The 23,270-nt window shown below is 42.3% G+C and overlaps 1 protein-coding gene across 3 annotated transcripts in view; it reads left to right on the forward strand.

The window, feature by feature from the left end:
• The window catches only part of pdgfd (platelet derived growth factor d), a 215,649-nt gene extending 193,119 nt beyond the window's left edge, over positions 1-22,530 (forward strand). For all 3 annotated transcript variants that reach the window (XM_068033754.1, XM_068033756.1, XM_068033755.1), the window contains 2 exons: positions 5,833-6,047; positions 20,534-22,530. In XM_068033754.1, the coding sequence (XP_067889855.1) occupies positions 5,833-6,047; positions 20,534-20,665 (347 nt within the window). In that variant the 3' untranslated portion in view covers positions 20,666-22,530. The remainder of the gene's footprint in view (positions 1-5,832; positions 6,048-20,533) is intronic.
• The last annotated feature ends 740 nt before the right edge of the window (positions 22,531-23,270 follow it).

A 23,270-nucleotide genomic window follows, 5' to 3' on the forward strand; every position in this document is an offset into this window, starting at 1 on the left:
GTACAAACAAATATATTAGTAAAAAAATAAAATTAAAGGCTCTTTATCTGAATATGCAAAACATTTGTAATGCAATAGATGAACTAGTGGCATGAACAGAGATACATTGGCCTGAATTTTATAAGGGCGCTCTGCTCCGCGACGGCTCCCTTTGAGCACAGCAGCATGCCCGCATTCAGCAGCCGCTGCCGAGCCCCCGCAATATTACATGCATGGGCTCATTTAAATAGAGGGGGTGGAACGGCCACCCCCAATGACATACAGGGGTCGGCGACTGCGCCCCCGTCAACGGCGTCCGAGCCACTGCGCAGACGCCGATGCCATTTTTAAAAGGCTTTAAGCCCTTACAATTAATTTTAGTTTTTAAAGGGAAATCATTATTGGTTTTTATTAAATACAAAATTAAATGATGCAGGCCCTTCCCCAATCCCCCCAACGGTCGTTTCATTGTCCGAAATGACCAACAATTGATTTTTTAAATAACCGAACTTTCCCCCCAACCTTTAATCTTTTGCCCTTCCCACCATCCCCACATCCAATCAAAATTGTTTTCCCTGCTCCTCCACCCCTCCCACCCTGAAAATTTTATTCCCCCCACACCCACCCCCCACCAAGTTTTCGCCTTGAATCTCCGTGCGGAGTTCCAAAGGCACATGAAGGCTGAACGAAGGCCGTAAAATCGGCTTGGGACAGCAGGTGTGTTAATTTGAATATCTTTAATGCCAATTTACACATGGAGATGAAGGGCCCGCCACGAGGCAACGGGGTGGTGGTGGGGCCACGCCAAGGTCCCCCCGCCGCCGGTTATATGCGGCAGGCCCTTCTTGACATCGCGTGTCGAGACGGGCCCCACCCCATAGAATTTTACCGGCCCCCACAGAATTTTACCTGCCCCCACGCCACATCCCGCAGCATCGAGGGGCCGGTAAAATTCAGCCCTTAGAGTGTGAACAAGGAATCCACTATGTATCTGAGCTGTTGTGTGAGTAAATTAATTTATATTGTGCAGCTGGGTTTTATCCAAATGCAGGTTTGACACTAGTTCCAGTTTTAAGTGACAGTGATAAAGTGTTCCCAGCTGCTAAAAACAAGCCATCCTGTTAGTCTGTCTTACAGAGTCCCAGCAGTTTTACTTGTGGCTTTAGTGCCTGTAAGAGGGCCACAGTTCAAGAACCCTGAGGCACTGGCATCACTTTCACATGAAATAAAAGCACCTTATAAGTAGATGGACAAATTTGCAGTTCGTTAGATAAATGGTTATTTGTGTAAGTAGCTTGATAAATGCACAGTGATGTTGTGCAAATGGCCTTCACCAGTGGCAGGAAGTGGCTCCAGTTGAAGACAGTGCAGGAAATTTTTCCAAAATTATGCTCTTGCTGGCCATGAGTGCTGGTGAAGAATTTGGGTGCACATGCCCCATAATTTCTGTTCCATGCATTCCCAGCAAGTGAAATCCCTGCCAGAAATGTGATTTTGTAAAATTACTTCTTATAAGTTGTGCATCTTCTTACAAGTTGCAGCACATACAAGAAACCAACACTGGAAACAACAGAGGAATGTAGGATGGCATTAAGAGAGCTTTTGGGCCAACCATCAAGAAGACCGCCCCCCTCAAATCTAAATCAGGGGACACAATCACTGACCAACGCAAGCAAATGGACCGCTGGGTGGAGCACTACCTAGAACTGTACTCCAAGGAAAATGTTGTCACTGAGACCGCCCTCAATGCAGCCCAGTGTCTGCCAGTCATGGATGAGCTGGACGTACAGCCAACAAAATCGGAACTCAGTGATGCCATTAATTCTCTAGCCAGTGGAAAAGCCCCTGGGAAGGACGGCATTACCCCATAAATAATCAAGAGTGCCAAGCCTGCTATACTTTCAGCACTCTATGAACTGCTTTTCCTGTGCTGGGACAAGGGAACAGTACCAACGGGCATGCGCGATGCCAATATCATCACCCTCTATAACAACAAGGGTGACCGCGGCGACTGCAATAACTACCGTGGAATCTCCCTGCTCAGCATAGTGGGGAAAGTCTTCGCTCGAGTCGCTTTAAACAGGCTCCGGAAGCTGTCAAAGCGCGTCTACCCTGAGGCACAGTGTGGCTTTCGTGCAGACATCCACCATTGACATGCTGTTCTCCCTTCGCCAGCTACAGGAGAATTGCCGCGAACAACAGATGCCCCTTTACGTTGCTTTCATTGATCTCACCAAAGCCTTTGACCTCGTCAGCAGACGTGGTCTCTTCAGACTACTAGCAAAGATTGGATGTCCACCAAAGCTACGACGTATCATCACCTCATTCCATGACAATATGAAAGGCACAATTTAGCATAGCGGCACCTCATCAGACCCCTTTCCTATCCTGAGTGGCGTGAAACAGGGCTGTGTTCTCGCACCTACACTGTTTGGGATCTTCTTCTCCCTGCTGCTCTCACATACATTCAAGTCTTCAGAAGAAGGAATTTTCCTTCACACAAGATCAGGTGGCACGTTGTTCAACCTTGCCCGTCTAAGAGCGAAGACCAAAGTACGGAAGGTCCTCATCAGGGAACTCCTCTTTGCTGACGATGCTGCACTAACATCTCACACTGAAGAGTGTCTGCAGAGACTCATCGACAGGATTGCGGCTGCCTGCAACGAATTTGGCCTAACCATCAGCCTCAAGAAAATGAACATCATGGGACAGGACGTCAGAAATGCTCCATCCATCAATAGCGGTAACCACGCTCTGGAAGTGGTTCAAGAGTTCACCTACCTAGCCTCAACTATCACCAGTAACCTGTCTCTCGATGCAGAAATCAACAAGCGCATGGGAAAGGCTTCCACTGCTATGTCCAGACTGGCCAAGAGAGTGTGGGAAAATGGCGCACTGACACGGAGCACAAAATTCCAACTGTATCAAGCCTGTGTCCTCAGTACCTTGCTCTACGGCAGCGAGGCCTGGACAATGTATGTCAGCCAAGAGCGACGTCTCAATTCATTCCATCTTCACTGCCTCCGGAGAATCCTTGGCATCAGGTGGCAGGACCGTATCTCCGACACAGAAGTCCTCGAGGCGGCCAACATCCCCAGCAGATACATCCTACTGAGCCAGTGGCGCTTGAGATGGCTTGGCCATGTGAGCCGCATGGAAGATGGCAGGATCCCCAAGGACACATTGTACAGCGAGCTCGTCATTGGTATCAGACCCACCAGCCGTCCATGTCTCCGCTTTAAAGACGTCTGCAAATGCGACATGAAATCCTGTGACATTGATCACAAGTTGTGGGAGTCAGTTGCCAGTGATCGCCAGAGCTGGCGGGCAGCCATAAAGGCGGGGCTAAAGTGTGGTGAATCGAAGAGATTTAGCAGTTGGCAGGAAAAAAGAGAGAAGCGCAAGGAGAGAGCCAACTGTGTAACAGCCCCGACAACCGATTTTATCTGCAGCACCTGTGGAAGAGTCTGTCACTCTAGAATTGGCCTTTATAGCCACTCCAGGCGCTGCTTCACAAACCACTGACCACCCCCAGGCGCTTACCCATTGTCTCTCGAGACAAGGAGGCCAAAGAAGAAGAAGAAGAAGAAGAAGAACAAACAAGAAACACAACAAATCAATCTAATCATTTAACTTCGCTTTAGATGGACCAAAGGGAACAATGGGCATGGGCTAATATTCTCACTTTTGTAGTGATCGATATAATTTAAAATTGTCTCCATTTTTTCCAAAGTTCAAAATCTGCCCTTCAGCTGATACCTCAGGCAAGTACAGTCATATTCCAATGTTCAAAAAACATTAAGTTAAAAATTCTAGTACTGAATAGTAGGAATTATAGGGAAAATGTGTAAAACATATTGTGCGTCTAATTCTGTATTTAATACTAGTGACGGCACTGTCGAATCTGAGTTATGGAGACTAATGGGTACAATATTAAACTGGCCAAAAGTCTTACATGCCTGTTTTTCATTGACTCAATATTTATTTGCACAATTTCAAACAATTCTATTTATCCAAAAATGCTATAGTTAGATAACAATACAATGAAATTATCAATGAAACAAAACATAGTGCATTATAGCCAGTAATAAAATATAGAAATTTACACATGGTTGAAAAAGTAGCCCTTGTGACACAAATGGTACTTGTTATATTGGAGTGCCTTGAACTCCAAGGTCTGTTAATCTGAAATTATAGTGAACTAGCAGAATGCTGGTAATAGATTTTATGTTGTGACAGTTATATTTATCTGAACTATTTTGCTTTGTGGTACTATGCATATTTTAATAATTTTGTTCCAGCTCCACTTTACAATTTTCAACACAGTGGCATGGTAAATTGTGAGCATAGCTTAGGTAAATGACCATTCACAGCACTAGCATTTCATTAACATTAAATCACTGGAGATATATCACCAAAGGGCCCCAATTCTTCAATGGGTTGTATTTCTTACACCACTGTATGAATAGCCTGAACTCATTTCATGCTTTCTCATGTTCTTACTAGTTAAACCTCAACATACCGCCAAACATAATAAAATAACACTTTTCTTCACAACAGTAGTAAAATGGTAATACGGGGGCAGTTTTCTGGAGACAAGGGGGGTCTCGGACGCTGGCTGGAGAGCTGGCAACAGACCTGCATTGCCTCCTTCAGCTCGTCATACAGTGGGTCTTCCCCAGTCAGGCACTTGAGAGGCCACCGGCGGACCTTCCCCGGGATCAGGACCCTGGGGGCGGGAAGTCACGCCTGCTGACAGCTGCCAACCAATCTGAGGCCAGCAGCTCTTTTGCTCGGCAGTGGCTACTGCTGGAAGAACACCCACCGGAGGCCCAGAATCGCAGAGCAACCCAGACCAGAGGTAAGTGATGGTGGGAGGGGTTTCGCAGGGTGTGGATCACGGGGGAGGGGGGGGTCAGCACAAGAGGAGGGGTGGTTTCAGCAGGCCCACCTTCCCGATCAGGCCTTTTGAACAAGGTCAACCCCCCCCACCCCAGGTGTCCACAAGCAACCCTGCATGGGTTTGCACATTGTGTTCCCTGTGTGGTGACAGGCCCACCCACCAATACCAATGGCGGCAGGAAACAGCCCTTAATTGGGCATTAATTGCTCCTCAAGGGCCTCAATTGGCAGTGGACGTGAAAGCCATCCATGGGCCTTCCTGCCACGGACTTAATCAGGGTGGAGAAGGTGGCAGGCCATGCGCCACCACCCCACCCATTTAAATGCTCTCCCCACCTCCAAACTCGCCACAGTGGAGAGCATAAAATACCGCCCAACTTGCTGCATGTTTAGTAGTTGAAATCATTATTATTTGTTGAAATTCATTTCAATATTTACAAAGTCTAGGGAACAGGATTCACTGCCCAACAGTACATACTTTGTAAACATAGCACACCTTGCTTTAAACTTGCATTATACATATAATGAGAGTGCTAAGTGGAATACATTAAACGTGGCTTGCGGTAGTTTTATCAGGTACAAGGCAACTTGTGTCATTAGCAGAATAACTACCTATAGCAGAACAGTGAAATTAATAGGATGATCACTGGTTTGGTAATAGCTTTTGAATATAGTGTACAGTATATAGCCCATAATGTTTAAATGATCATTGCACAGCTTCATTTTGAAGGATATATCAGAAATGAAATAGCACAATAAATAGTTTAGCCTAATGGCTGAGATAATGGAATCAAATTGTAATGTGCTTGTCAGTAGAAATTATTTTCTTTTACAAATCTGAAAAGCCTGCAAATGTTAGCAATAAGCACTTTCTGAACCCAACCACAGAAAACACGCATTGATGATACTTTTAAAGCAAAGAACTTATTTTCTTTAAATCTTCTTTTACAGCTGACTTGAACAGAATGAATAATGATGTTAAACGCTACAGTTGTACTCCACGAAACTACTCAGTTAACCTTCGAGAAGAGCTCAAGCAGACAAATGCGGTCTTCTTCCCTCGCTGCCTCCTTGTTCAACGTTGTGGGGGAAACTGTGCCTGTGGTACTGAACACTGGCGATCCTGCAACTGCATGCCAGCAAAAACAGTTATGAAATATCATGAGGTATTTGTAATTAACTTATCTTTAACGGAGACTGTGATACAATTTATAACCTGATATTTCCAGAAAACTCTTCTCATCTCTTCAGATACACATCAGCACTAATACCATGCAATATCTCTTTTTAGCTTTCCCAGTTGGAAGTGTAATATTCTAGTTTACTCTATTTTATTAAGATAGAATAACACCTGAAATAAAAACAGGAAATGCTGGAAATACTCAGCAGGTCAGGCAGCATCTGTAGAGAGAAAAACAAAGTTAATTGGGGGGCAGGCAAGAAAGTGGAGTTAAGCCCACAATCAGATCAGCCATGATCTTATTGAATGGCAGAGCAGGCTCGAGGGGCTGAATGGCCTACTCCTGCTCCTATTTATGTTCTTATGTTTCCAGGCCAATGACCTTTTGTCAGAATGGGAATAAGTTAGAGATTTACAGGTTTTAAGCAAGTATAGAGGCAGGGAAAGTGGGAGGGAAAAACAAAAGGGAGGGTCTCTGGTAGGTTGGAAGGCAGGAGAGATTAAATGGCAATAGGGATGACAGTGCAAAGCAAAAGGAGATGGTAACAGGACAAATAAAGAAACAATTGATGGCTCCAGAGGTGGTGTAAATGAGAAAGAGCAGAATTATTACCAACAGCTGCTGTCCAAAAAATGAATGGGGACAGAGGTTACGATCTGAAATTGTTGAACTCAATGTTGAGTCCAGAAGGCTGTAAAGTGCCTAATTGAAAAATGGGGTGCTGCTCCTCAAACATATGTTAAGCTTCATTGGAACAGTGCAGGAGTTCAAGGACAGAGGTCAGAGTAGGAGTGGGGAGGAGAATTAAAATGACAGGCGAATAACATCTGGTTAAGGAGAGCTTCAAAACGAATGTGCCAGTTTGGGGTACTTTTCTGACACGAGAAATATTATGAAGAACATTTTGCTCTACAAATTAACTTAATTAATCTTTATGTTTACAGTATCTTGGTCCAGTAATTCCTACTTAATAAAATAACTACTATCATGTCATGAAGATTAGAATACCAAGATGAACAAGTTATTTGTAAAGCAGACCAATTGGCGTATGAGATGCGAAAAGAGAAAATATTTGCTCAAATTGTGGCACCAGAGTACACAAACCTAAAAAATACCGTGTGCTATTTACAGGTTAACTGAGAATCAATCATTTTGTGGAGAATTTACTCCTGCTGGTTTACTCAGGATTTTGTTGGCTAAAATGTGGGCGAAATCCTCCCTCCATACAGCAGACAAGTAGTACTGATCACCTTAATCAACTGTAAACTGCAATTAAGAGGCAGTTAAGTATTGGGAAGGCACAGTTAGATGTTTACTCAACAAAATTGCTGTAGAATTGGGCATTATATAGTAAACAAAGCCAGTTTTACAGGCCTGCCACTGCAAAAGCAACTGCAATGATGCAGGGAGAAGAGACACACAATTATATCATGAAAAAGTGCCGAGCACCTCTTCGTGGATATAATTCCCATAAATTAGCATAGCTGGAGACTGTTGGAAGCAAGCAGCATGTACCAGCTACCACAGTTCTGCACATTATTGATCTGCATGCATGGCTCTCACAATGCGTAACTGAAGGAGGTCAAGAGCCACTATAATGCCAGGGGAACCCTGCAGCCAAAGAATACACCTTTTTCATGTATCACAAATTTTGGATACAAGGTGAAGTTAGAAACCACTCAGCAGACAATAATTATTCTGAAACCTTGAGGGAGTGGAGATGTGCTCTATGGCTTCCTTGATCAGGATACCAATAATACATTTGGCAATAATTCTAATTGTAGTACAACCAACATTGCACTTTCACTACACTTCTCTAGATGGTTAGCTGAGGTATGTCATTAGCTATGGCTGCATAGGTAGCCTTATTTTCCTGGAAGCCATCCTTCCACCATTTATTTCAAATAAAGTTGTCGTAGGTGTTTGCCTTAAGAGGAAGGCAAATGTGAACCTTCAGAAGAATACATCTCTACTCTTATTACATGCTTCTGGTACAGGAAGCTGTTGTATAGCAGAGGATGGGACTTGCCTGTACTTCATGCATGCTTGTCACATCGCTGGCAACATTTCCTGCTTTTGCTGATACTTCTTTATCTGGTTCGCTTAGTGCATAGTGCACAGAAATCTAAAAAATGGAAAACAATTGAGCCAAGTCATCTTTAAATGATGAACCAGTGACCTTCCCTTTGTACCTTTTCAATTTATGAGACAGATGCATCAAAGTAGCAATGTTTTACTGCTAAAATGTCATTCTTTCCTCTTAAGTATCCAATCTGCTGGTTTGATTGCTGAAGCACATAAATTGAGTATACTTGCATTTGCACTTAAAATCTCCAATAAACATTATTTTAGCATCAGTGAATAAGTACTGTACTTCACTCCCAACAACACTGGCCACTATCACTTTACGCCAACAGCAATCTTTGCAATATTTTACCAATTGCTTAGCATAAGAGGTCAGAATCTCCATGTATTCAGTTTACTAAAGTGCACATATCTTAGACAGAGGCTACAACATAAGTTTAAGACTTTAATCTACATGCCAAAATAAAATGTCCCGTAATTTTTGAAAGAATATTTTTAAACAGATCAAGCACATTTTTACAAAACAGTTCTTTTTAATATGAAATTTAATGTACTGAATGTAAAATAAATTTATTAATTGCAGTAGTGTTAAAGATCAGGAATAGGGGCTTACACTAATTTTCCTCAAATTTAAAACAGGACTTCTTATTTGAAAGTGGACGCAAAGACCAAGGCATCTTACAAGCACATTCATTTGACACACTAATCCAGCACCTATCTCACTCATGGTCTCGCTCAGCAGCGAGACTAAGTAAGCACAGTACATTCAACATCAACTTCTTAACCATCTTACATGCTCGGAGCATGGTGAAACCTGGGCTGAGACAGCTCAAACATAGCACATATGAGAGATACATACGCTGGATATGATCTCACAGCCATGGTTAATTGCAGCGTTATTGTCTTTTAAAAAATACAAAATGGCTTTTCCTTTGGCAATTTCCTGTTATTAACATCTCCCAAGAATGCAGTAGAAGAAATATCCAAGACTAGGGCATTCAAGTCATGACTTTGAGCGCTTCCACTGATACTGGCCGATCTTTGATACTGAAGCTCATACAGACATATACAATCGGATGTTGGTGTTCTTTGCATTAGTTGCCTTTCAGGCAGAAGACAAAAATTATGGAGACACTGCACTGTAACATTTGCTAGATACAAGTTTTAGAAACATAGAAACATAGAAAATAGGAGCAGGAGTAGGCCATTCGGCCCTTCGAGCCTGCTCCACCATTCATTATGATCATGGCTGATCATCCAACTCAGTAACATGTTCCCACTTTCCCCCCATATCCTTTGACCCCTTTCACCCCAGGAGCTATATCTAACGCCTTCTCGAAAACATACAATGTTTTGGCCTCAACTGCTTTCTGTGGTAGCAAATTCCACAGGCTCACCACTGTCTGGGTGACGTAATTTCTCCTCATCTCAGTCCTGAAAGGTTTATCTCGTATCCTTAGACTATGATCCCTGATTCTGGACTACCCCACCATCGGGAACATCCTTCCTGCATCTACCCTGTCAAGTCCTGTTAGAATTTTATAGGTTTCTATGAGATTCCCCCCCTCACTCTTCTGAACTCCAGCGAATATAATCCTAACCGACTCAATCTCTCCTCATACGTCAGTCCCGCCATCCCAGGAATCAGTCTGGTAAACCTTCGCTGCACTCCCTCTATAGCAAGAACACCCTTCCTCGGATAAGGAGACCAAAGTTGCATACAATATTCCAGGTGTGGCCTCACCAAGGCCCTGTATAATTGCAGCAAGACATCCTTGCTCCTGTACTCTAATTACTTGAGGAAGGCCAACATACCATTCGCCTATTTTACCGCCTGTTGCACCTGCATGCTTACCTTCAGCGACTTGTGTACGAGAACACCCAGGTCTCGTTGCATATTTTGACATGAGAATTCTAGTTCTTAAATGGCTGTGCTATATTCTTGTTATCCCATTAACTGACAGAATCCTTGAACAATTATGCTGAACCTTCAAATATTGAACATAAAGATTTCTCAGAGCTCTAATCATATCAGGACCACAGCAAACCTCTAAACTGATTTATATTCATGAACTAATGTGAAGTTGAAGAATAAAAATTCAAACTAGATGCTGCTTTCCTTTTGTGCTTCACTTCACATGGAAGTCCAGCTATAGCTTTTGAACCCTAACTTTTAACATGAACGTATAAGGTCACTCATGAGGCCAATTATTCTTGAATTGTGAAACTGCTCAGACAGGGTAAATTGGTTTTAAAATCTAGAAAAGCAGCAGTCATTGCATCAGCCACAGTCCTGATCAATCAAAGCCCTTTTTGTACCATTAAGCTGAAAGCTATTTATGCATAATGAATTTGGAAAGGATTCAGTTGAAAGCTCTTTTTGATATTCCTGATGTGCAGTGTGGAAATTACTTTGTGTTCAGAGTATACACAAAGGCTCATGAACTAGATTTAAAATCTCCTTCACAATGCAGTTCACATCAACTGTTTCAACCTTCTTGAAGATGTGTCACGAGGATACCCACTTGCTCAAGCCTTTACTATATAAGTAATCTTTTGGGTAACGATTCAAACATTGCTAAATATTGCCTTGGTAATCAAAGATTAATTGACCTGAATTACATTGACAGCAATTGTTAGTAGTGATCTTCTGAATTTAGTATTGTGAAAGAAAATAGACAACTTTTGGATTAGTCACCATCAGGGTCAAGACTAAAGTATCATCACTTTCCAACTTTGTAGTCAATACTAAACCTATTACAAATTGACAAGAATAAAGTCATGCTCAGCAACATCAAACCTTTTTATGATGTCATTGTCTGTAGGTTCAGCTTAATGACCAGCAACAGAACCCTTTGACCACCCCCCACTTAATTGCTCAGCTTGCAATCAAATAATATACTTCGAAGTGAGCCTCATCCAACTTTGCTGTGCAACAATGAGTTATGTGTTATTTGGAAGATGAAAACGAATATCTCATTAGCACTTATACCATAAATCAGATTTTTACTACTGAGTGGATTTAATTTATTAATAATATTGCAATAATGAAGCTTGCACCCAAGAAATAGGGGGAATTTTATGTTTTACCCGTGGCGGGTTTGGAGACGGGGAGAGCATAGAATTGGGTGGGATGGTGTGGGGGTGATGCGGGTGGGGGTTGTTCCCGCCACCATCCCGCCTCCACCAAAATTTAGGGGCGGGAAGGCCTGTGAATTGCCTTCCTGCCCCACTACGAATTGAGGCCCTTAACTGGGCAATTAACCCCAATTAAGGGCCTCTTCCCGCTGCAGCCACAACTAGTCATGCAGTTGGCGGCCCTGTTGCCACATGGGAAGAACGGCTCAAAATTCCATGCAGGCTGCTTCCCAGCTCCGTGGGTGCGAGGGGTGGGTGTCCCTCTTTAAAAGGCACTTAGTGCCTGAACGAGGGATCCGGCATCAGGAAGTGGGGGCCTGCTGAGAGCCACCTACCTGACCTACCTGTGGCCTGGTTCCAGCAACATTCCTCGGCCTCTGTTAAGTGCTCCTTCAGCAGCACCCACTGCCTCCGCGTTGGTGCTGCAGCTACTGGCCTCTGATTGGCTGGCAGCTCTCCAAGGGTGGGACTTCCAGTGATGGGGTCCTTGATCCTGTGCAAGGCCCGCCGCTTTCCACTTAAGTGCCTGATTGGCACTAGTTTCGGCAGGCTTTCCACAGAAGAGGCGACGTGGGGATCTCAGCTGCGCATTATCCGACAGCACCTTCCAAACCTGCGACCTCTACCTCCTAGAAGGACAAGTGCAGCAGATGCATGGGAACACCACCACCTGCAAGTTCCCCTCCAAGTCACACCATCCTGACTTGGAACTATATCGCCATTCCTTCACTGTTGCTGGGTCAAAATCCTAGAACTCCCTTCCTAACAACACTGTGGGTGTACCTACATCCCTAGGACTGCAGCAGTTCAAGAAGGCAGTTCACCACCACCTTCTCAAGGGCAATTAGGGATGGGTAATAAATGCTGCCTAGCCAGCGACACCCACATCCCATGAATGAATAAAAAAAAGAATAATATCCCAGCCAGAGTTCTCCAGGACTGCTGAATCATGTAAGTATATTTTTTCATATAGCAAGTTTACATTCTATCATAAGGTTAAAGCACAGATAATGATTACATACCAAAATGGCAAGAACCTAAATGCAACACATTGGAAGGAACTGTATTTTCACCAAATCAGAAATCCAAAGTGTTGTGTGATTGCTTTTAAGAGTGATGTCCCTTTAAGATCTTAGTATGCCAATGAGCCAAGTGCCAGGATGCAGTCATGTGACCAAATGCCAGTGTCACTTTGCTACTGTAACACCAAGAGGCAAGTCCTGAAATAGTTAGTTATGTACTTTATATAGTTGTTAGCTGTTTAACAAAACTTTGAGATCTTCAAACAACCTGAACTCCACGCATCTCATTTATGTTGCATCAGACAACATAAAAAAGCATCTCATTGCACAAAGAAAAGTAAGATAGATGAGAACAGGATAACTCCAGAAAGCTACATCCCTTTGTTGATATAGTTTACCCAGCAGCAAAGCACAGCAATTTCTTCCAATGTTCTAGTCTTTAATTAATGATTCATGAAGCTGTTGCTCATTGGTAGCACTCTCAGCTCTGAGTCAGAAAGTTGTAGGCTCAATCCCCACTCCAGAAAGTTGAGTACAATATATAGGCTAATGCTTCAGTGCAGTATGCAGATGGTGTTGCACTAATTATGGGTGCTGCATTTTGTATGAAGTGTTAAACCAAGACCCCGGGCTGAATTTTATGCCGCCCCAGCAGGTCGGATGGTGGCGTGGGGGTGGCTTAAAACTGAGCGGGAGGCCTACCCAGCCCGCACCCAGCCCGCACCCACCTCCAGTCAACTTTACGCCAGTCGGGTGGGGGGAAACGGCGCGCACGCCCGAGGCCAATCGAGGCCCTTAAGTGGCCACTTATTTCACCTGTGGCAAGCGGGCGTGCAGGGGACATGAAAAACCGCCCAACGATAGCTGCTGGCCTTTCTGCGTCCCGGGGGTGGGGGGGGTGCATGGCAGTCGGGCACACGGTGCTTGATTGAGGGCTGCCCCCACCTCCCAACACACCCCCGGGACCCAAGATGCCATCCTCCCCCCAAACCACCAATCCAGCCTCACCAGAGAAAGACTTATCCCCCTGGTGAGGCAAGCCCAACTTACCTCGTCTCCAGGCTCCATTGCATCAGCTAGGCTGCAGTCCCAGCAGTGGCCACCGCTCCCGGGTGGAAGTCCCGCCTCGGGACACTTAAAGCCCGGGGATCCGTAAAATGCGGGATGGATCCCCGGGCTAGGCAGAAGCAAGTTCGCCACCGACTTTTGTGTTGGTGGCGAATTCCCATCCGCCTAAGGTAAAATCCAGCACCTCCACCACCCCCCCACCCCCACACCCATTCTTCCCTCTCAGGTGAATGTAAAAGATTTTATGCCACGACTCAAAAAGGACAGTGGAGTTCTTCTCGGTGTCCTCATCAATATATATTGCTCAACCAACATCACTAAAAGAGATTATCTGATCATTATCTCATTGTTGTTTGTGGTACCTTGCTTTGCACAAATTGGCTACCACATTTCCAATATTACAACAGTGAATTAATTGGCTGTAAAGCACTTTGGGATGTTCTGGTGTGTAAAGCACAATATAATTGAATGTTCTTTTTTTCTTATAAATGGTAAACTGAAAATATTCCTGTCTTCTTTGAAATGTTATATGCATTTCCAAGCAGTTGGAAGACACATAATTACATTAATCCCATGATAGCCAACAATTTAGGTATAGAGCACCCTGTTCTCACTTTATGTCACTATAAATAAGGAAACCATATATTCCACCCATCAGCATTTTTAGCTGACAGCAGCATTTTAACCCAGGTCAGCATTTTCAGTGAAGAATCAGCTTTTTATAATCGGAAGTTGTATCAACCAGATTAGTTAAATGGTGGCATTGAAGATTGTTAGAGATGTTACTTTCTCCTACAGTTAGTTGTTCATGAACATGAGGCAGAAATATTTTCAAAATATCTAATGCTTTCTGAGAGTTTTTGCCTGAAGAAATTATACTTTTTTTAATTCTATTTTGAATGTGGGCATCACTGGCTAGGCTAGCATTTATTGCCCATTCCTAAATGCCCTTGAGAAGGTGGTGGTGAGCCATCTTCTTGAACCACTGCAGTCCATCTAGTGCAGGTATACCCCCGTTGCTGTTAGGGAGGGAGTTGCAGAATTTTGACCCAGCGACAGAGAAGAAACGACGATATAGTTTGGCCATACATTGTTTCCTTGTTTGAAACAGCAAGAGGGGAAAAGTGCCAATCAAAATAGTTTCCTTTGATTAAAAAGAAATCAAATGAAGGGTTACAAGTGTTAAAATCTATGTTACACACTGTCTAGTACTTTTGAAATACATTAAAAAAGAATTACTTCCCCACCTTGCACATGCGCACTTGGTTTCCTAGTAAGTTACAATACATGTCAATACATAATCATTAGCAACACAAATATTTGAATTGTATCTCACTTGCTACATGCCATCCGACTGCCGTACAAAGTCACCTAGCATATTTTTTGAAGGTGAACCAGTTTGTCTGCTGCTGTGTCCACCAGTGTGAATTTCTGCCATTATCAGCAACCCACAAAGAAGTCTGAGCAATAACACTTTGCGATAGTCCCTAAGCTATCATAACACTTGAAGCATCAATGAGATTTGGTATAAAAACAAGAAATGCTGGAAATACTCAGCAGGTCTGGCAGCATCTGTGGAGAGAGAAGCAGAGTTAACGTTTCGGGTCAGTGACCCTTCTTCGGAACTGGCAAATATTAGAAATGTCAAAGGTTATAAGCAAGTAAAGCAGGGGTGGGACAAGAGATAACAAAGGAGAAGGTGTAGATTGGACAAGGCCATAGATTAGCTGACCAGAAGGTCATGGAGCAAAGGCAAACAATATGTTAATGGTGTGTTGAAATACAAAGCATTAGTACAGATAGGGTGTTAACGGACTGAAGATTGAACAGCAGCAAGTACAAACATGCAAAAAAAGTGAGTAAGCAAACTGAACAAACTAAGATGAAATAAAATAAACATACAAAAAAATGTAAAAAATGTAAAAAAGAAAAAATAACTAAAAATAAAAGTAAAATGGAGGGCCCATCTTGCTCTGAAATTATTAAACTCAATGTTCAGTCCGGCAGGCTGTAGTGTGCCTAATCGGTAAATGAGATGCTGTTCCTTGAGCTTGCGTTGATGTTCACTGGAACACTGCAGCAAGCCCAGGATAGAGATGTGAGCATGAGAGCAGGGGCAAGTGTTGAAATGGCAGGCAACCGGAAGCTCAGGGTCCTGCTTGCGGACTGAGTGGAGGTGTTCCGCAAAGCGGTCACCCAGTCTGCATTTAGTCTCCCCAGTGTAGAGGAGACCACATTGTGAGCAGTGAATACAGTATACTACAGTGAAAGAAGTACAAGTAAATCGCTGCTTCACCTGAAAAGAGTGTTTGAGGCCTGGGATAGTGAGGAGAGAGGAGGTAAATGGGCAGGTATTACACCACCTACAAGTTCCCTCCAAGTCACACACCATCCTGATTTGGAACTATATCGCCGTTCCTTCACTGTCGCTGGGTCAAAATCCTGGAACTCCCTTCCTAACAGCACTGTGGGTATACCTACCCCAAATGGACTGCAGCGGTTCAAGAAGGCAGCTCACCACCACCTTCTCAAGGGCAATTAGGGATGGGCAATAAATGCTGGCCTGGCCAGTGACACCCACATCCCATGAATGAATGAAAAAAAAAATTCCCAAATGGTTAAATCATCATTTAGCTTCAGCTACTGTATCAAAATCTGCATAAAGTGTCAATTTAGTCATTAGGCAACAGATACAAATTTATTGAGATGATTTAGAATTGAACCAACACTATATGCGTAAATAAGGTCAACACATGTCCATAGCACTTCTTTATTATTCATGCATTCTCTCGCAATGAAATATAGTTCACATCACTGTGATTTTGTGATTGAGCTTCCCTTTAGGTTTCTTTAAGACACGAATACTTCATTTCAGAATAGGTTGCAGTAGGTTTGGATACCGTCTTTTTCCGGGGAACCTTAACTTGCAGTTAAAAGCCAAGACCTTTTTGCACAGGATTGTTCATGCACAGCTAATGACATTTGTACTGATATTGTGCTCTCAGGGCTTGTATTCTTTAGACCATCTACTAGACTTAGAGGTAGAATTTCCACATTGGTTACAATGGGAGATTGGAGAACCTATCTCCTACTGTAATTTTGGCAGAAGATTCGTGGAAACCCTGGAGATAGGGTGTAAATAGCTGTTAACTCTGATTCTCCGGGGTTTTTCCCATCTTCACCAAACTTATGGCAGGAGATCTGGAGAACCCCACGGAAATTAATGGCACTGGCCCTTAATTAGATGTGTCTTTGTGGTGCTATAAGATAGTACATATATCCTGTTTGCAAGAAGATGGTAAGCACACATCTGAAAATTTTGTTTCAGGGGATTTAAGTTTTCTTCTGGTCTGTTGATCTTACAGAGGTATACAAGATAGTTAATTGTATGGAAAAAGTAAATCTGGTGTGTTATTTAAATTGTGTGATTAAGAACAGGGAAACAGGGTTAAACTTCCAAAACCAAATTTAGGACTGATATCAGCATTTTTTTTTCTTCACACAAAGTGTACTTAACACATGGAACTCCCAGATAGAGAAATGGAATATTTAATAAACAATTAAGTGCCGAAATGGAGGCACTCTGGGGCAAATCTGGATGAATGAATTAAGATGGGCTGAATGACCTTCCTCATTCTTAATATCATATGATATTGTGAAAATAATGGAATTGACCGTATATTAAAGTAGTTCTGTAAGTGGTAGCCAATATGGCATCAGAATAGTCAGATCCTGCCTGACCAATCAATTGTGAGGAAATGATATCTTAAATGGATGTTAGAAACTCTAGATATCATGTATATGGGGAGTGTGGTTTGGAGACAGGCTACTTGTGGCCCAAATCTCAGATTAATTTTCCTTACAAGCAATTCCCCCCACTGGAAGCACACAATCATCTCAATACTATATTTAACCTGAAGAAATCCTTATAAAAAATTTCTATCTGAAAGGCTGCTACACAATCTTAAGGCAGGGTATTTTAGTTAAAAACTGGAAGAGCTTAAGGAATTGGCTGAAAGAGAGGAAAGATCTAATACTAGTCATTCAAGGGATGTCAGGCAGTGGAGATGTATTGAATGGAGTGCCATGAATTGACACAGTAGCTTTAATTATTTCTCTCTAGAGTGACTTGATTTCTGAAATACAATATAAATATAAAGGTGAAGTCCTGCCAGCAGGGCCAAAAGTGGGAGCCAACCTCACTTCGGCTGGCAGCGGGACCCTGGGGCAGCATATTGCTGCCAGCAGCCAAATAAGAGGTGGCCTGCTCCCAAGAGTTACCGGGCTAATCAGAGGCCTGGCTGCTCGGCAGCCATGTCAACGCCACTGCTAGTAGTGGCCATTGCTGAGGCTGTAGCTCCAGGGAGAGGGTGCCTCAATGGCGAGGCACCCTTGAAGACAGGTGAGTTGGGTTGGGGGACACATGGGCCAGGCAGGCAGGCCCTGGCATCTAGGGGTGTGTTGGTGGTCGTGGTACACGGGCAGCATTGTTGCCGCCGTGGTGGCCATTGCTGCCCAAAGGCCCCTCCATGGGCCATGGAGTGCCCATACAGGCCTGGAAGCCAGTGGGAGGACAATAGGGTTTACCTGGCATTCTCCCTATGAGTTCTGATGAAAGGTTATCGACCTGAAATTTTAGCTCTGTTTCTCTCTTTCTACAGATACTGCCAGACATTCTAGTTTTATTTCAGATTTCCAGCATCAGCAGTATTTTGCTTTTGTATTAGATCTATATTCCATTTACGCTGTTAATTTTTGCCTCTGGAGGCAGTAAGTTTGGCCATTTAAGTGGTTCAATGGCCACCAGGTGGGCTGGCACACCACCAAATTTTCCACCGCTGGCAATATGGCCTGGCGGGGAAAGGCATCGGCTTCCCCTCCCGATGCATTTCCCCACCATATTGCCAGCCGTCCCGCCTCCCAGTCTGTCTCCTGGGAAAATTCAACCCGCAATGTATGTTGGTCAAATTTGCACATTATACTAAAATAGAGATGCAGTAGAGTCTAACAAAGCAAATGGAACAATTAGAAAGGATCTAAACAATATTTGCAAGCAAGAAATTTTTAAAAACTTGCATTTATAAAGTGCCTTTCACAACCTAAGGACATCTCAAAGTGCCTTACAGCCAATGAGGTACTTTTGAAGTGTAGTCACTGTTGCAATGTAGGAAATGTGGCAGCTAATTTGCAAACTCCCACAAACAACTGATGATGACCAGATAATTTGTTTTTTCAGTGGTGTTCATTGAGGGATAAATACTTGCTAGGGCACCGGGAATAGCTCCCCTTCTTCAAAATAATCCCATGCGATCTTTTACATCCACTAGAGAGAGAAAATGGGGCCTAAGTTTAATGTCTCATCTTAAAGATGACACATCCATCAGTGTAGCACTCCCTCAGTACTATATAGACTGTGAGCTAGAATTTTGTGCACAAGTTTCTGGAGTGGGAGCTGAGGAAGGATGTTCTTGCTTTTGAGGGAGTGCAGCAAAGGTTTACCAGACTGATTCCTGGGATGGCGGGACCGACGTATGAGGAGAGATTGAGTCGGTTAGGATTATATTCGCTGGAGTTCAGAAGAGTGAGGGGGGATCGCATAGAAGCCTATAAAATTCTAATAGGACTTGACAGGGAAGATGCAGGAAGGATGTTCCCGATGGTGGGGGAGTCCAGAACTGGGGGTTATAGTCTAAGGATACAAGGTAAACCTTTCAGGACTGAGATGAGGAGAAATTACTTCACCCAGAGAGTGGTGAGCCTGTGGAATTCGCTACCACGGAAAGCAGTTGAGGCCAAAACATTGTATGTTTTCAAGAAGGAGTTAGATATAGATCTTGGGTCTAAAGGGATCAAAGGGTATGGGGAGAAAGCGGGAACTGGTTACTGAGTTGGATAATCAGCCATGATCATAATGAATGGCGGAGCAGGCTCGAAGGGCCGAATGGCTTACTCCTGCTCCTATTTTCTATGTTTTTATGTTTCTAATCCATAATCTTCAAACTCACAGGTGACAGTGCTACCGACTCAGCCACGGCTGACACATAAAACCTCAACACATGAGCTCCAATACAATATCTTGAACATTGAAAGGAAAATAGGGAACATACTTACTTAATGAGTAGTGTCATTCCAGGCGCTGCTTCGCAAACCACTGACCAGTTCCAGGCGCTTACCCATTGTCTCTCGAGACAAGAAGGCCAAAGAAAAAGAATAAGAAGAAAGAAAAAAAGAAGTGTCATACCTGCTAGGGATCAGGGTAATGAAGCTGGTTCAACTGTAACCAAATGCAATCATTACAGAAACAAAAATTAACAGCGCAAAAGGAATACTGATCTAATACAAAAGCAAAATACAGCTGATGCTGGAAAGCTGAAATTAAAATGAGAAGGTCTGGCAGCATCTGTAGAGAAAGAGAGAGAAACAGAGCTAACATTTCAGGTCAATGACCTTTCATCAGATAAGTAGAGTTTATGATGTAGGTCATCATGTTTAAGCTGTTCAGTTTTCGAGTTTGAATGCACCTTGCATTTAGTTGTTGTCACTAAGGCAGAAAGGAAATAGTCAATCCCTGAAAGTGATGCAAAGAAGGGTCATAAAACTGATAGTTAATGTTAGAAAGCTGAGGTCTGAAGACAGCTTAGAAAAACTGAGGACTCCTCATTTTTGTTTGAAAGTGGATCTTATAGAAGTATATAAAATACTATGTGGAATAGAAATGTTAATCCTGAACATTTTTTCATGTTAAACTATGACTTCAGGACGAGGATATATGCATAAACTGGTAAAGGGCAACTTCAGGACCGATAATCAGAAGCACTTCCTCACACAAAGAGTAAAAGATTTTCGAAGTACAGCAATGGTCGCAAAAGTTGTCAAGTCATTTAAGAGATAGTTAGATGTTATGATAGGAGATTCTGTGGAAAGATGAGATAGAGTAAAAGATGGGTATATGTGATTAGGACTATTTTCTCACTTAAAGAGTGAACACCAACATTGACTAGTTCGACAAAATGAACTGTTTCCATGTATTAACTGAAAGGCTTTCCTTATCTGTATCTATCTTTATGTTCTTTGAGTGCAAGGATCAAAATTTGCCATAAAGATGTTAAGGCAATGAAACAATTCTGTTTTCTGAAGGTCCACATTGTTTCATTTCAGGTGTTGAGATTTATTCCTGAACCAGGTCAGACACGCAGGAGGGGCAGAAACAAGAACATGGCCCTTGTCGACATCCAGTTGGAGCATCATGAACGCTGTGACTGCATCTGCAGTTCCAGGCCACCCCGATAAGTTAAGAATCGGATTGCTGATAGAGGCTTTTAAGGACCTTATTTTTTAAACAGGATTGCATTTGTGTACAGATGATTGCTGGCACCAGAGCTAATGTTTTCCAACATTACAGAAAGTAATTAATTGTTGCGCTTGAATATATTCTTTAACTAGCATTGTGGCAGCCAAACTTTCATAATAATGCCTTGCTTATTGTAGTCAGAACATTATAAAACTGAGTTTTATTAATGCGACCAGCTTTAATACAGCGACAATCTTCAACTTTTTTCTAATGTTCGGAATATCATCTCAATCAGTTTACTGGATTTAAGTCTGAGACGATGTCAGTGTTTAAGGAGAGAGTAATTATTGAATGTTGAAGAAGGAAGTTAATCCACAGATATGGTTTTCTTATTTTCAGAAGCACCTTGAAAGTTTCACATTGTAACAATGTTTAAATCAGATTAAGTGTGAAACTGCTTTATGCAAAGTGCTTTTGTGAGACTATTTGGGGTTAAAGCGTTTCTCAGGCAATGTTTGTTAATGCTTGGATTTCTTTCAACTACCTTTATCACTGAACATGTAAATGATATTTAAATGCTTTTCTTCCAGTCCATTGCAAGTCTACTGAAATATAATGCAAGTTTTTAAATATTGTTGGCCAAGGAAGTTGATTCTTTGTTTCTGTCTGTTAAATTTCTTGTTTTATTTTATAATACATGGTGCAACATATGATGATTAACCTCCACAATCCTCCTCTTAAAAAACAGGTTCTGTCTTTTTTAAATGAAGTATGATTGACTTGCAATGTACCTTGGTTCGATCAGGCCTGATCGTAAAACTTACTTTAAACTGATCTTCCAGATTTTTTAAATATGAAAAAGGTCCATCAGTAGAAAATGTGAATGCCTCTTGGCTCAATGAAATAGACTCCAATGTGGCTAATAACTGCTTGAAACAATGCTTGAAGCAAAGTGTTTTAAATTGAAGTCATTCTATTGTAAGTGAACATATAATTGGTTGAAGTTTTTCTGCTCTCATTTATAATTACACCAGTCTTCAAGTAATAGCCATCCAAATCAATATGATTGTCCAGTAAAGGCAGCAGGCCTGTTATACCTCACCTGTACAATTCAAATCTTAATCTGAGCACAAGAACGGTTACTTCAGCTACTTTTAAGTATATGGCCAGTATTTACATCCATTTTAAATGGCTATAGTGTACAGTAGAGAGCAATAATTGTTACAGAATTGTTACAGCACAGAAGGAAACCATTCGGCCCATCCTGTCTGCACCGGCTCTTCTAATGAGCATTTCACCTAGTGCCACTCCCCCGCCTTCTCCTCGTAACCCTGCACATTCTTCCTTTTCATACAACAGTCTAATTCCCATTTGAATGCCTCAATTGAACCTGCATCCACCACACTGTCAGGCAGCACATTCCAAACCTTAACCACATGCTGTGTTTAAATTTTTTTCATCATGTTACTTTTGCTTCTTTTACCAATTACCTTAAATCTGTGCCCTCTCGTGCTCTATCCTTTCATGAGTGGGAACAGTTTCTCCCTTTCTACCCTGTCCAGATCCCTCATGATTTTGAAAACCTCTATCAAATCTCCTCTCAGCCTTCTCTTCTTCAAGGAAAACAGTCACTACTTCTCTTATTATGCCATTTTGTGCTGACAACAAAGGTCACCTGCCATCGTCAATGCCAATTACCTTTGAATCATTCTTTCTGGAGAAACTAAGCAAAGTAGAGATGGGTAACACATTCTGGCAGTGACTTTGTTGAAGTCTTCAATGGACTATCATATTTAAAATAAAAGCAAAATACTGTAGATGCTGGAAATCTGAAACAAAAACAAAAAGTGCTGGAAATACTCAGCAGGTCTGGCAGCATCTGTGGAGAGAGAAGCAAAGTTAACGTTTCAGGTCTGTGACCCTTCATCAGAACTGATCTGATGAAAAGTCACAGACCTGAAACGTTAACTTTGCTTCTCTTTCCACAGATGCTGCCAGACCTGCTGAGTATTTCCAGCACTTTTTGTTTTTGTATCATATTTAAAATCCTGTACGATTTTAAGATTTTGGACTAACTCCAATATGACAAACTTTAAAGCTTATTGAATTTTTACTGACCCTTTTAGAATCATGCAAGGTAATTTCATAATCTTTTAGAATTAATGGTGAAGAAGTTTGAATGATGTAAATACAAATCAATTGATTAATGGAATGGATTTCACATGAGGAGATTCACATGCCACCTTACAGTAATGCTGCCAGCTTAGGATCATGTACGTATAAAGCTCTCTGTACTTTATAAATTAATGCAATATTATCTTTCAAATTCATATCCCAAAGCACCTTTTTTGAGTTTCTTCAGTGTCATCCGTCACATTTATAAGTTACTAAATAAGCAACAAAAAGTGATTTTCTTAAGAAAGTGTTTTATCTTAAGAATAGACCTTTTTCAGTTTCCTGTATGTTGTATAGTAATACGCTGTGCTACAATATTCGTACACTTTCAGTACTGCAGGGGTTAATGGCCTTTAGAATAATTCTGCACGGTCCTGGGGTTACTGATTTTGTTCTCGTGTAATAAGAGCACAATTTCCTAAAGTGCAA

The sequence above is a fragment of the Heterodontus francisci genome, chromosome 6, assembly GCF_036365525.1.
Source record: "Heterodontus francisci isolate sHetFra1 chromosome 6, sHetFra1.hap1, whole genome shotgun sequence".
Classification (NCBI taxonomy): Eukaryota; Metazoa; Chordata; class Chondrichthyes; order Heterodontiformes; family Heterodontidae; genus Heterodontus; species Heterodontus francisci.